The sequence below is a fragment of the Leptinotarsa decemlineata genome, unplaced genomic scaffold (assembly GCF_025532065.1).
Source record: "Leptinotarsa decemlineata unplaced genomic scaffold, Ldec_3_MD MMD2_tig00026340_RagTag_RagTag, whole genome shotgun sequence".
NCBI lineage: Eukaryota > Metazoa > Arthropoda > Insecta > Coleoptera > Chrysomelidae > Leptinotarsa > Leptinotarsa decemlineata.
Genome location: NW_027412694.1, coordinates 5,557,544 through 5,573,793, shown reverse-complemented (window position 1 = coordinate 5,573,793; position 16,250 = coordinate 5,557,544). Strand labels below are relative to the sequence as shown.

General features: G+C 34.6%; 2 protein-coding genes across 5 annotated transcripts in view; one reads left to right on the top strand and one right to left on the bottom strand.

Annotated features, from left to right (window-relative positions):
• The window catches only part of LOC111502962 (uncharacterized), a 493,652-nt gene that overhangs the window by 259,627 nt on the left and 217,775 nt on the right, over nucleotides 1-16,250 (bottom strand). The window lies entirely within an intron of this gene.
• On the top strand, nucleotides 12,506-13,373 carry LOC141485942 (uncharacterized). The gene is made up of 2 exons (XM_074183644.1): nucleotides 12,506-13,024; nucleotides 13,084-13,373. The coding sequence occupies exons 1-2, from the start codon at nucleotides 12,854-12,856 to the stop codon at nucleotides 13,321-13,323; spliced, it is 411 nt and encodes a 136-aa protein (XP_074039745.1). The 5' UTR covers nucleotides 12,506-12,853; the 3' UTR covers nucleotides 13,324-13,373.

Below are 16,250 nucleotides of genomic sequence, written 5' to 3'. Positions count from 1 at the left end.
CATGTCAATCCAGTTTCGAGTTTCACCCGTCCTCAAATATTTCTTACCTATCACGTCATCAAACCAAAACTAAAACCATATCTGTTTGAATCTGTTTAAAATCTGTTTTTCCGTTAATCAGTTGTCGCCCCCCTACGAACGGCAATTCTCAGGAGTTGAGAAACTTGTGCGAGCTAAGGACTAACGAGGTCTAATCTTTTAACATGTGATTCCTAACGCGGTTGCAGAATCATCCTAGATGAATTCTTTCGAAAAGAATATCTGGTCGAGGCGGGAATCGAACCCACGGCCTTCCGATCTTGGGTTGGGCGTACTACCACCGCGGCCAATACCACACCATACCATACCAACAATCTTCAGTTCAATACACACCAAATCTATTTTCATATATTCCAATTTGAACAAAAATTTAGAGGTTAGCCTACATTTGACAGGTTCAAAATCAAATTTATGCTGCCGCGAAATAACAGATTGATTAGGTTTCATATTCCGTGATTTCTGAAATGACAGACTACAGACCTATACCCTTTACATAGTTTAGGATATGCGCCATATTCAAAGTCATTATCCTCACTTCCGGTTCAAAAAACACGGCCATTTTGAGTTCGTACCCTCGTTACTCATCCACTGAAATTGAATAAAACGCATCAGTTCATTTCTTTACACAATATCAATGAGATTCACTTGTGCAGAAAAATAATAATACAATATCTTAATTGATCTTATCAGTAATTCTGAGAAATGAAATCGCTATCTTGAGAATTTTGTAGTGAAATGAATTGATGGGTTTGATTCAATTCAAAATTTATTTCCTACCTTTCAGAACATATAAATGAAAGCTTGTTTTTTGAGTTGTTGTTTTGTAATTAATTTATTTTAGAAAGGAGGATAGGTAGCTATTGAAATACCATAAAAATGAAGGAAATAACGTTTAGTTTTGTGGAATGCTCAAAAAATTGTAATATATTCGACGATATATTCAGCACATTTCGGTCCAAGCTGCAAAAATGTATTGAACGTGAGTCAATCACAACAGTTCCCCGTCTTCTGATATTTCTATAAGAAATTGATAAAAAAGTATCTCCTCATGCCCAGCTTGAGAATTCACGCAATAGTAGCTTTTATCAACTACTTGAGAACATTTGTAGTTAAACCACTAGCAACACACTAAAATCACCACTGACACCTTAACGATACCGAAGATATGGCGATAACAGCGGCTCTATTATCACCAGCAGTGCCATAGAAATTTTTATTTCTACGGCTTCATTGTACAGATGTGGAGTGAATCGCTTTGAAATAATTCTTAGATCGCTAACAAAATGTATCTTTGCCGACTCCTTATAGGGATGAACGAGCGGATCAATTCCATTTTATGGTAGATACTACTGGTACTTGTGGGAATACATATGTGGAGTATCCACAATTTCGACATCTAACGAATAAGGTAATTTTTTCACAACACCGGGGAATGTCTAATTGGTATTATTTGATTGAAGAACGAGTGGTATTCTGAAAAATGTAGATAATATCTCTTCAATGCTAATTCGTTATGTTGCACCTAGACCAAGCAATAGTTTTACAATGATTGCTCTCAACAATTTTATTTTCAGTAATCTACTTTTTTTTTGACATGAATCGAAATGATTTCACTTTGTGAACTATATTAGTTTCAGCATCGTTTCAGTTTTTTCCAGAAAATTTCAATTGAATATATGATTGACATAACGAATATACCGTTGGAAAGATATGGCAAGACAAAAATATTACCAGTTCCCGCCATCAGTTTTAGAAGGCTGGTATACCGGATTGAAGTTGCCTCCTAGAAGAAGCAAGCGACTGATTATCACCCACATTGAATGTGTTGATGGTTTTGTTGAGGGCGATTTATTGAGGTTTGAGTCAAAGCTTTCTGGAGATCACCATGAAGATATGAACGGCGATGTGAATGAAAAATATTTTGTGTATTTATATTTACCAATATAAAACATGGTATATGTGAAAAAATAAGTCAAATTGGAAAAAGATATGATGTTAGAACTTCTTACAAAACGAAAAATATACTGAGATCAACAGTCATACGTACAAGACCCAAAAACACAGCAGAAAGAAACACAGAAAGAAAAAAACATTCATAATATACCTGGTTCTTGTGGTGAAAAATGTATTGTGACTACAATTACATCAAAAGTATATGGGAATGAATATTGGCATCACATCAGAAATTGACAATTGACAAGATCAACATTGTCAGTATACATTTGGAAATCAGATTGTGAAAATGGAGATTAATGGGCAAAATTGAAAAATTTCCAGTTAACTCTACATTATAAGACGTAAGCTCAAATAATAAGTACTTAAAAATAACACACGCCTCGTAAATAACAAAAACCTAAAAACTGCATATAAATCTCAGGAGGTTCCGTTTCTTAAAAATAGTCGGTTGTTTTCTGAAAAACATTGACTTCAACAAAAAATTAAATATTTGTGTTTATGTTAATTCAAAGTCAACTTTCTCAGGACCAAATTTTTACGATCTGATTATCATCTTGTTTAAATTAATCGGTATGCGTTGAACGGATGTTTCAATTTTAACGGTGTTTTCAACAGATCGTTACCTCTAACCTTAACATCAATCGATGAGTTGAATTCAGCTCCATATCAAGGTTCAACCTGAGTTGACTAACTGTTGAATGCCAATTAATGATCAGTCGTCAGACTGAGGAAGAGAAAAGAATTCGTTCAATCTTTTTTACATTAATAAAATCTACAACTTTGATATTTTGAAAATTCCAATTCTGAAAATGATATGATTTTTCAAAGTGAAAAATTGGTAAATGCCCTCATTTATTCAGAATGTATAGTTTTTTAATAACCTCTATTTACCTCAAATTCATCTACTGAATAGTCATTACATTTCAAAAATTCTTCCTGTGGGATATATTTTTTAGAAAAGGGAAATTTCAGTGAAATTTCATAACTTCACTCTCTCATATATTTTACAGTGTAGCGTTTTAGAGAATAATTTATGATTCAATTCTACAACGAATGTTAGAAGTACAAACTGAAGATAAAAAAGTATTTTTCTTTAAATTCAATGTTCACATGAACGATTACTTCAAAAGTATACTTTGTGTAATTCAATGTTTATATGAAAGTAGTTGTTTCGGGGGAGTTTTTTTCCAGTTTGTATCATATTTTTTAGCTGATTATAAATTTGAATTATGACAGTTCCTTTCGTAAAAATTGTGTATGGTTATTATTATAATCATAGTTTTCGTCGACATGGCAAAAATAGTGTTAACAGCTTGTACATTTGGTACAGGTTTGAGTTCAATTTATGATGAGAACTGGTCTAAAGTCGAAACTAAAACAACATCGCTTCTAAAATGAAGAATGTTGTTAGGCAACACAGTATCAGGTACTTGTGATGTACTGTTTGGAACCTTTGGTGTAGTAATGAATATTACTGGAATTTTTTCTCCAACACCAAATCGTTATTTTTACACCTCGACACGTGTTTCGATCACCAAGTGATCATCTTCAAGAGGAAGATAAAACTAAAAACTACTCAAAACTAAAGCTACTTATACTAATCAGGTACATTATACAGGTAGGTAATCAGTAATATCACCCATACAAGTGTACCACCCTAAATTAATTTTACAATTGGCCTTTCTATTATTTTACAATATGTCCTTATGTATGTTCAAATGTTATGTATGTTTAAATGTTATGTATGTTTTCAGCTAAAAGAAAATTAGTTTCGCAATATTGTCTATCTAAATATATTTACAATGTGTCTTTTTGTAGTAATCAGTAAACCCAACAATATTATTTCAACAAGCTATATAGTATGCTATTTGGTATTGGTCCATTATCGTTATTCATAATATTATTATGTTTACTTATTTCTACACTCTCATAGGCATCTAGTTGCCTCTTGTTGTTAACTTGTCTAACTAATTTTAAAGAACTGAAGTCTATGGAATGGTTTTGTTGCAAAATATGATGGGCGACTGCTGATTTTTCAGGTCTTCCATATTTTAAGTGTGCTATGTGTTCCTTATATCTCACTTTAATAGATCTTTTTGTCTGTCCATAATATTTTGCATCGCATTCAATTTCTTAAATTCCAGACCTTTCCGAATTCTCGACTTTGTTTTTTGGACTTCCCACAAGGCTCTGCAGTGTAGGTATGACTTGTTTTAAAAACCACCTTCATACCTAGTTCCTTGAAAATCTTTCCAAAATTCTTCGTATATTGGTGTTATGGAACTGAGATGTATTTATCTTGGTTTTTGTCCTTTCTGAAAGTCGAGATTTCGTTCATTCTTAACGTAAACTTTTTTTTCCTAATTATGTCATCTACAATACCCTCGGGAAACCGTTAGTGGCTGCTATTTCCTGTATTGTACGTTTTTCTTTTGTGAACCTATCATGTGTTAGAGGGAAAGTCAAAAGACGATGCACCAAAAAATTCAACTAAGCACGTTTGTGCTGTCCACAGTGATGTGAACTGTCAGGAATATACCTGTACGTGCTTGTTTCTTTTCTAAATATATCGTATTCTAACCCTCCATCTTTGCTCCTCATTACCAAAACGTCAAGAAATGGTAGTTGTCCCTCATTTTCTAATTCATACGTGAATTTTATTGATGGACATCTATTATTCAAAAAGGATACAAAGTCCTCGATATTCTACCACAAACGGTTTCCCGAGGGGTATTGTAAATGACATAATTAGGAAAAAGAAGTTTAAGTTAAGAATGAACGAAATCTCGACTTTCAGAAAGGACAAAAACCAAGATAAATACATCTCAGTTCCATACCATCAATATACGAAGAATTTTGGAAAGATTTTCAAGGAACTAGGTATGAAGGTGGTTTTTCAAACAAGTCATACACTGCAGAGCCTTTTGGGAAGTCCAAAAGACAAAGTCGAGAATTGTGGGGTTTACTGATTACTACAAAAAGATACATTGTAAATATATTTAGATAGGCAATATTGTGAAACTAATTTTATATAGCTGAAAACATACATAACATTTAAACATACAGAAGGACATATTGTAAAATAATAGAAAGGCCAATTGTAAAATTAATTTAGGGTGGTACACTTGTATGGGTGATATTACTGATTACCTACCTGTATGATGTACCTGATTAGTATCAGTACCTTTAGTTTTGAGTAGTTTTTAGTTTTATCTTCCTCTTGAAGATGATCACTTGGTGATCGAAACACGTGTCGAGGTGTAAAAATAACGATTTGGTGTTGGGGAAAAAACTCCAGTAATATTCACAGTATCAGGTACCGTAATGTTCAATATTCTAACAGCAAATGAGTGAAGGGTAAGTTGATTTACTAAACAGAATGGAATGAAATAAATTATAGCTTTCTTCTTATTGAATATCGATACCTTTGACTTCAATTCAATATTGCATTCCTAGTTAGTTTGCTTACATTGGAAAGTTATGTGAAATTGACCAATACCAACCTACGTCTATGAACATATGGCGCGATGAGCTTTCAGTAAAATTATAAAATGATTACAAGAAAAATAATGAATTATAATCACTGATAACTATATTCAGTTCACCTCTTATCTCGTTCGGAACAAGACGAGACAAGAGAAAAAAATCTCTTGTCTTGGCGGCAACACTAGTGAAATATCTGCGATTCATCAGTTACGTGAACAACTATATGTGTAGTATAAAAACAACAACTTTACAATGAAAACATGAAGCTGTCAAACGAATAAGGACTCGAATTTTTGTATTGATATCACTCTCCGACCATCATGAACGCAAACGTTACCGCGTGTTTTATTGATGAGGCATGTGTAATCATTGTTTTCCCAAGTGTATATAATTTTTCACTTTGAGTTCACATTCCACTCCATCATCAATTTGGTCATTAACTAGTGATTATTACTGTTTGGAAACCATTTTTGTCACTTTTTTTAATGGTAAATGAACCGAAAAACATAATGGGCGATTTTCACTGTTATTTGATAATCATTGTGATTGCTTCATCAACAACACAGGTATTAATTCGAAATTCTTGATGAGCCCTAACATAATTATTGAAAAAAATGCAGCCAGAAGTGTGAAAGCTTCAGGCAATGAAGTATTTTATTATAAGAGACTAATATTTTGACAGGTGATATGTTATTATATACTCATACTATGCGCTAGGATACAATTATTACTACTCTCTTGGGTAAAAAAATCCAACCCATCTATGATAATTGAGATGTGATGATGTAAACGATAAAAATATTATTATCGAGTTACCATTTGAAAGTACGTATGTATTATTGAAGAATAACGTTGGTTTTCTCTGGTGTCTCCTATGATTCCTCAACATATTTTTCTGAACATCCGTGGTTAATAATTTATCAGAATGAATTTTATGGAGCATTTTCAGTGAACAAAAAATGTCATACATGAACTGGAACCCAGGATGAGATTTATTGATTTCTTTCAAGCCATCAGTGGTTTACGAGAACATAGATGCAACTAAGATACTTTTTACGATAATGACAGAAAACTGAAACCATAAACACTTTTGGAAAAAAAAGTTTTTGACCGTCCACTTTTACATCTTGATACAAACAATGTGGAAATCTTCCAAAGAAAGGAAGGAAGCAATCAATTAAAAAAAACTATTTACAAAGATGTGTAGATCATACAAAAAAGGAAAATGTCAGACACAAACTGGAAGAGAAAGCCTCTCGAAACAGCTATTTTCATATAAACATTGAATTATAGGAAAGAAAATTACTTTCGAACGAAAAACACCTTTCTCTATTCCGTTTGTATTCCGACCATTCGCAATGGAATCGATTCACATATCAGTCACCGACGAAATTCAATTTGATATTTAAACCCCTATTTTTCCCTCTTGGGGGTGAAAATTCCTAATTTCCTTTTTGAATGCTTATTTATGCTATACAAAGAACCTATCTGCATATTTCAAGATTATTAGTTCAGTAGCTTTAGCTATGCTTTGATAGAGTGTCAGTTAATCAATAGGTATCCACTTATACAATATTGTATAAGTGGGTACCATGTATTGTACCATGTACTAATGTATTGCAATACATTATACAATATTGTATAACTGGGTATCATGTATTGTACCATGTACTAATGTATTGCAATACATTAGTAATTCTACTAATACTACTCCTACCAATATTATAAATACGTAAACTTCGTGAGGATGAATGAATGTAATGTATGTATTTACGTGTTTTACTTTTTCACGCTTAAACAGCTCAAGGGATTCAAATGTGAGTTGGTATATAGATAGATCATGACCTGGAATAATACATAAGATATCGGGTACTTATTTATGATCCTCTGTTTGGAACTTTGGTGTAGTAATGAATATTACTGGAGTTTTTTCCACCCCGACACGTGTTTCGATCACCAAGTGATTATCTTCAAAGAGTAAGATTAAAACTGTTTCAATCTTCCTCTTTGAAGATGATCACTTGGTGATCGAAACACGTGTCGAGGTGTTAAAAATAACAATTTGGTGTTGGGAAAAACTCCAGTAATATTTAGGTACTTATTGATTGACTGATACTCTTATATTAACGTACAGCTGGAGCTACTGATCTAGAATCTTGAAATATGCAGGTAGGTTCTTTGTTTACCGTGAATAAGCACCAAGAACGGAAATCGGGAATTTTCACCCTTAAGGGAAGAAATAGGGGTTCAAAGATTGTATTGAATTTCGTCAGTTTTGAAGTTGGGAACCTAAAGTTTTGGGTTAATAAAAAATATTGTTACTATTCGTTCAAAATGATCTGTTACGAAATTCAATATGACAAACCAAATTCTACGCGGGCAACAGCAAGTAGATAATTTATATTTGTTTACTTTAAAATACAGTTTCTAAAAAAATATGCCAAATGCATGAAGTAATTAATAGCTTCGAGAATCGAATTATTTTACGTTCGAGTCGCGTTTTCGGCGATAGCGCCTCATTGCCTAGATCGCCCCTCTACTTCTGAGAGTCGTTCCCTGTCGTCCTACAGTAGACGCGATGCGTAAAGGAGTACTGTGTTGCGTTGAGTTATTCTTATTGTGATAGCTTTAAGAAGATTCGTCCAAATTACTTAGTGTAAAAGACAATTGTATGAGAGTTTGACGGATGTCCTAAAATGTGCATTTTGAAAAAAATATCAAATTTAATTGTATTTATGTCTCAGTATTTTGCATATAGAAGCTACCACATATAGGTATTTAGAACTATTCAAGATAAAGAATCTTATGGTACATCATCTGCATGTAACTCAAACGGTATAGGCAGCGCACGACAAGATAGCTCTCATTAGTATAGATAGATACATAGATTAGTATATATTATTGTTGAGTTCCACTTCGCCTCTAGTATTTGAAAAATGATATATAATCCCAATAAAATAACGAAAAATCAAATAAAAACAATCAAAAACCTCCTAGTGAATGGGCAGATCACATATTTTCATATACGTATTTGTAACCTGTACGATTCACTAATTTTTATCTATTCTCGACAGAAAACATTTAGAAACGTCTGGAACATAATTTAGATATAAGATATATTTTAACTTCATCGTTTACTAGTGAAGACATGCCCGAAGAAGCCATTGTATTGTGTTTTTGTAAAACAGTATAGTAAACATCTCACAATAAAGTGTGTTTTTTGAATACGCCAAATATAGGCCAATTCCATCATATATTATAGGATTTTGCCGGTTCAGATGTGTTCAAAATTATGATATCTTGCAATATCAAGTAACAAAACTTCCAAAAAGTTTCAGAGAAATTGTGAAAATATGAATTCAATCAACCTAGATTTTTTTCGATTACTTGATATGTGTCTTTTTATTTGTCTTTTCAAATTATTTGTATGAATCTTGCTGCGAAAAATGTTGAGCGTAAGTTGTGAAAATAAATTTCTGAAAGCTTAACTATTGTCCTGCAATTTCGAAAGGTTATGTGACAGGCCTCATTTCAATTCAGAAGCCGTGCATTTATTTTTGAAAATGAATAGGGGAACTTTGAACCTTTTATTTTTTGGCGCAATCTTATTCTATCAGGTTGTTAACGTCTAAAATCCTTTTTCATGTTGAATATTACTGGAGTTTTATCCCAAAACCAAACCGTTATTTTTAACATCTTGACAGGTGTTTTGATCACCAAGTGAGCAAAACACGAATAAACTGATGTTTAATTGTCCTCTTCAAGTTCAATCTTCTTCTTGAACATGATCACTTGGTGATTGAAACACGTGTCGAGGTGTTAAAAATAACTGTTTGGTATTGGGATGGAACTCCACTAATATACATGAATAAATTGAAGGAGTATCATGGAAATCATTACATATTAGTTTTTGGAATCAGCAATCACCAAAATAATAATAGTAGCTATAGCTGCGAGTATTCTAAAAAAGAGGTCTAGAATAATTTCTAATAGGTGGACATTCAAAATCTGGAACTGAAGAGTTAACAAAGTAACAGAGTTTATTCTGAAGATTTCTGGTGTAAATAGTTGAGTATTTTCTGGACTTCAGAAATAAAGTACGGAATTTTGATATATGATAGATTTTAAAGGAAGATAATTTCAAAATATAATTTTATCCTTCATATTTGAATCCCCCGCAAGGGATAGATGTTACCCTGAGCATAGCAATTGAGTGAGGATATTGAGATCATTATAGAGTTTTCGATAAAACGAGTTGTATTCGATTACATAATTAATCAGTGCCTACTTGCTTTTACTTGTATTGGTTTTCAGAATTTTATTCAAATGAAAATGTGTATACTGGCTCTTCTATAACCTCTGAAGGAGTTTCATCAGAAAGGTATGTGAAATTAAAACTTCGAGTTACAGTTTTTCAGACGAACAACCGTTCCCCAAATAACGATTTATATCAAATCACAGATATGATGTCGATTCGACAAAGTTTCTTGAAACTGGGTTGGTGACAAACAGGGGAAGAAATAACATCCCAGGTACTTGATGAAGAAACTCGCATAGAGGTTTCAAAAGTATACGATTCAGAGCCCATTAGTTTGTTATGAAAAGTATCAAAAATTTTCCATGCAATGAAGATACTTCAAAAAATGTATGTGGATGATTTTGATATGTGAATGTGAATAACGAAAATTATCGCTATCAGAGTGACGGAAATCTGAACCTTATTGTAGAAAGGCATACACAATAGACATAAAAATATTTTTTTATTGATTTCAGATCCTCCATCTCTTGAAAAGAACCATAATAAGCCACATTTCCGTCCGAGAGATTTCCGGATTAATAGATTGGCAGAATGGGAGAAGTCATCTTCAGTACTGGACAGGCAGTGTGAAGAACTAAGATGAGTACTTGATAAAAATTACTACGTAAACGCAAGCGAGACATAAGTGGAATCACCTATTGGTGTGCCACCTAAGTCAGCTTGCTAAGTTTTTATATCGGCATTGGTGGTTTGACCAATCTTTGAAACTGACAACAGCTGGAATTTGGAAAGCTCTTCCGGAAAGCCATCGGAAAACGTTTTTAGAAATGATATAAAATCAAGAATGGTTAACGCAGTCAAGCAGCTGGAAAATAATTCCATAAAAATCAAAAGGTAAAAATATATGAGTACTATTCCGAACTTTTCCAATTTGATTCCAACTTAAAAGCCACCGGTGGACAGCTGTTTCAGCCCAACATTTTGGATCCGCTTTTGTTCGTTATTTACATCAATGATTTTCACAACTATATGAAGCCATGTCACAGTGTACTATTTGCTGACGATACATCCTTGATATACACTTCTATGAATTATTCAGCTCTTGTTGATAAGTCTAAGGAAATACAAGAAAAAGCGGAGCACTGGTTCAGTGTCAACAAACTCATGATGAATAAGGAAAAATCACAAAACATGATTGTTTCTATGGCTCTGCCATTACCTGAATTCCAGTGTGTCAAATTATTGGGTTTAACTCTGGACAATAGGCTGAATTGGTCAAGCCACGTTTCAAATTTGAAAGATAAGCTATTGAGTGCCTTATTTTTACTTAGACAGCTGAAACCAATAACAAATTTCACTACGCTGAAAATAGTATTTTGCTCGCTCATACAGTCTCACATTTCTTGCGGTGTTCTACTTTGGGGAAATTCTAGTGATGCCCAATGCATTTTTATATTACAGAAATAAGCTCTGAGAATTCTTACTGGAATTGCTCTTAGGGATTTTTGCCGTGAATCATTCATCACTCATGAAATTATGTCGGTGCCTTCTTTGTATGTTTACTCAAGCCTATTAGATATTCACAAAAGAGCCCCCTTGTTTCCCAAGCAATCCAGTTTACACGATCATGATACACGTAACAGCAATTTCATTAGACCTCAACGTTTCAGGCTGATGAAATCACAAAAAAATTCCTACGATTTTAAGTTGTATAATGCACTTCCTGCCAATATTAAAAATATGAATATGTTTTGTTTTAAAAAAGTTATAAAAAAATATTGAAAAAAAAATTGTTTCTATTCAGCAGTTTTTATTCAGAACATTTAGAACATGTGCGTAGACACACTTTTGACGCAAGGGAGATTCTCGCCGAACCTCCACACTCAATTTGAATATGTTAATATACCCTTTAAACTTGTTACAAATTTTTACTGTTTATTTTATTTTATAGACTTGTCTGACTTGTCGTAAATGTATTTTATACATAACATGATCAATAGTTATTTATGTATCAAGGGAATTAGGAGGGCCTTAATTACCGATGGCAAAGTTTGCGTCCCGAGGGCCTCTGGCCCGAGGGACAGCAATTGTCTGAGGTTATTAAGGCTCATTAATTCCCGTGGTACATAGATAATTTTATTTCTGACCGATTTCAGATATATCTGGACTGGCTGGACGGAAAAATGTTATGCCAAAAGATGTCACTGAAACTGTATTTCTGGCATATTTTCAAGAACTGGTAAGGAATTTTCTATGTTTTTCGGTAGATTTGGTAGTAATTGTGTTTATTCGTTTCAGTCAGAAACGTATAGTATATATAGTATATATATAGTATAGCCAATGCAGGAGCAACTATGACTAACTTAAAAAGACACAGAGGTTGGAAAAGTTCCACGGTGGCGGAGGGATATTTGGAGGATAGCATCGAATTGAGAAATAAAACGGCGCGTATGTTGTCTACTTTGTCATCAGAAGAGGCAGGTACCTCGACTGTAGTGAACAGAAGCTCCAGCCATACAAAAGAAGAAATTGTTTCCAGTGGCGGAAGTAATTTTCAGGGAACATTTCAAAATTGTACATTTATTATTTGTAATGACGTGAATAAATAAAATATGGTTCATTTTTCATTTCTATTTATTTTTACTTGTGAAAGGTAGAGGGAATTATAAAATCTATAATGTCCCAAGGGAGTTATGACCCTCTTTATTGATAGCGTAACTATGACGATATAAGCTTATAAATATAAGCTATAATATAATAAATAATAGTTATTTATGTATCAAGGGAATTAGGAGGGCCTTAATTACCGATGGCAAAGTTTGCGTCCCGAGGGCCTCTGGCCTGAGGGACAGCAATTGCCTGAGGTTATTAAGGCTCATTAATTCCCGTGGTACATAGATAATTTTATTTCTGACCGATTTCAATAAAATTTTGTTCATTTTTGAAACGGAAAAATGTACCAATTCATTACCTTCCCGGTATATTTGAATCAGGTACCGTTGATTATAGTAGAGTTTTCTTGTTGCTAGGTTGTTGCTATGTTACTTGTTTATAAACAGAACTTCGTTATCAAGCTGTGTTTGCGATGAAAACGTGTTTGCTACCCCAAATATAATGGAGGATATTTTGAAAAAAGCTGAACAAGCAAGAGAATCATTAATTCCATCGAAAAGTGAAGCCGTATACCAAAAAGAATACAAGATATATCTGGACTGGCTGACACGGAAAAATGTTATGCCAAAAGATGTCACTGAAACTGTATTTCTGGCATATTTTCAAGAACTGGTAAGGAATTTTCTATGTTTTTCGGTAGATTTGGTAGTAATTGTGTTTATTCGTTTCAGTCAGAAACGTTCAGTCCGAATTCTTTATGGACTAAATGGTCAATGCTAAAATCGATGGTGACTATACATGAGAAACGAGATATCACCAAGTTCAATGAACTACAGGCTTTTTTGAAACGGAAGAGTAAGAGTTATAAGCCGAAAAAGTCTGCTGTTTTATCTCCTGAAGATGTTATCAAGAACAGAAGCTCCAGCCATACAAAAGAAGAAATTGTTTCCAGTGGCGGAAGTAATTTTTAGGGACATTTCAAAATTGTACATTTATTATTTGTAATGACGTGAATAAATAAAATATGGTTCAGTTTCCATTTCTATACATTTTTACTTGTGAAAGGTAGAGGGAATTATAAAATCTATAATGTCCCAAGGGAGTTATGACCCTCTTTATTGATAGCGTAACTATGACGATATAAGCTTAAAATATCCCGGTCAGAAATAAATAAATATATCTATCTATTGGTGTGACACCCAAGGTAGTTTGCCAAATTTGTAACTAGAGCCAACTAGAATCTCCACGCAAATAACAAAAAAATTGATTAGTAAATTGACGTTGCATTTTAAATTAAAGGAATCGTTGATTACTGCCAAATATGGGCGACACATTCAGCCGGGATTCAACGATTTTATAACAGCCATTGAAATGAACTTGGAGTAACTCCAGCCTGCAGGGTAGACTCAACATCAACATCAAAGAGATCAGTAGGTAAATCCGAAAACCTATTTTCATAAAACCTGCACTAACCCCTAAGCTATAGTATTCCGTTGCACAAAAATTTGATTAAAAATTTACTTTACGTGCTATTTTTAACGCAACGTATTTTACACAACCATCTATATCCATCTATGGCAAAAATGACTAATTTTGTTCATCTTAAGATGGACATAGTGCGGTTATCATCACTTCCGCAACATTGTGCGTGCGATTTCGAATATCTGTGAATTTTTTCACATTTTCCAAATTCATAAATTGGCGCTTTATACCGCTCCCTTGCCGTGGGTTGGGCTACCTACCGGGCACGTCTCCAGGTGACGTAACGGCCAGGGGACTGGGAGCCCTGTCGGGGAAGCCAATGTGGCCTTACGGATAGGATCGCCGGACACCTGGTCAGTGGCAGAAATAAATAGGGCGAGGAAAACTTAAAATCTCCAAAAGCCTTTGCAAAACATGCCACCGTGGACCAGCCTACCCAAGCTAAGGTTCAAGGAATCGTGCCGACAGCTGAATGGCCGCAGGGTGATATGCGGTTATGAAGGATCCCCTTGGGAAACCGGGCGAAACCTCATTGTAATAAGCCTTTGTCTAGTAATGCGGGGCTCTGCCAAAGTGACCTCTTTCCCTGCTACACACATAAATTAAACAGTCACAGAAAAAACAAAAACCAATCCCCAGGCTGGACAAAAATGTTCACCTCAATCTATGGCGGTGGCTGGGGATGAACAGAAATGTCCGCCCCAATCTACCGCTCGGAATGAGACTAGACATGGCAGATCACCTCGTGATGTAATACAAAGGCCAAGGCGTAAGCGCATTTGCGGTGTCGAGGCCGAACGGAGAAAAAAAAAAAAGCGAAAGAGGCCCCTGCCCCTGTCCCTGCAGGAAAGTACCCTCACTTGAGCACCTCCACGGAGGGAACCCCTAGAAGGTTGAAGAAGCCACGCAATTACAGTAATGTCGCTGCACCTTCCAAAATCTTCACGAAGGCCGTCCTGAGACACCTCAAGGTTGCCAAAGAGAGTGTGTGTTCGGCGAGTTTTGCTCTTCACCTGCCGATATAGAGGGAATGTCTCCTAGTGACCTGTCCACCTTTATTGAAAGGATAGAATGGACGATGACCCAGGAGGACAACTCTTCGGAAGGATGTACAATGGGTCACATGTGGTCTAAATGCTGTGGGTCTACACTCACCCTCTCTACTCTACAGATACAGATACCGCTCCCTTTCTTGTGCCGCCTGGGGCCGTTGTCCCCCTCAAACTACACCACTGCACGTGAGTGTTATTTTGTGAAAGTACAAGAACTAACAACGCAAAAATCGACTAATTTTCTTCCTGGTTTGAATATTATTCAACTCTCTGCTAATTTTCAATAAAATGAGAGAAAATGCAATGTATTTAGTACATAATAAACCAAACCATTGTACTCTCAGTACAGGCAAGTTTTAATAGCCTACTTGAGTGTCTGGATATTTGTACATGCCAACGTTTTTTGATTGGTCGACGTCAAAACTGCAATATTATCTGACACGAGTAAAAGTTATCCAGTACATCACAAAAAAAGGAACTGAATCAGTATGGCCAATCGGAATTTCCGCAAGCAGACTTTCACGATTCTCTAAGTTTTCATTTTCATTTGTTCATAGAATCTTCTGATGCCACAAGCTTTGGCATCAGAAATATTTTGCATATGCCATAATCAAATATCCGGTTATTTTTCTCTCATGAAAAATATCTGCTTGTAGCTTATCACATACTTCTTTGATTTTCGAAAGCGATTTTCAAAAAATTATTAGTTGAAACCGGGCTCCTACTGGAAAAAAATTGAAAAAAATTATAACACATTCGATTTCACTTTCCATTAAAGATTCTAGCGGTAACATTTACCACTTGTGAGATGTTGAACTGAAATGATTGAATTTTTTTTTTTAAACTGGAAGGTAAGTATAAAGGATGAACTTTCGTTTGTAAATATTAGTGTTGGAGTATCTCAGTTGCGTCAAGTTTTCCTTTTATTTTCATTCCCACGAATCTTCGTGATAAGTGAGATTCTCAGATAGATACGCGGATTGTGTACATAATGCATCCAACAAACCGACAATTAATCATAAACGACAAAACCAACGGGAGGCGTGAAATCAACGGTCACGTTCGGTTTTTCAGACTCGGTGCACAAACGTTAATGCATCAGAACATTCTCAACGCAGATGATTTGTAAGTAGATTTTTTGAATCGGGTATAGGCAAATGTCCATTAGTGAGGATAATGGTAGCAGGAGCGTGTTGGAGAGGCGGTCATCCGTTCACCAGCTGTTAGCTTGAGTTATCTAACGTAACTGTTTATCTTTACAACTTTTCTTGAATCATTAAACATATCCTGGAGATTTCTGTCGAAAATATTGTCAGACTCGTATGTTATTCGGTATAGGATATTCACGTTAGGAATTTTGGTAA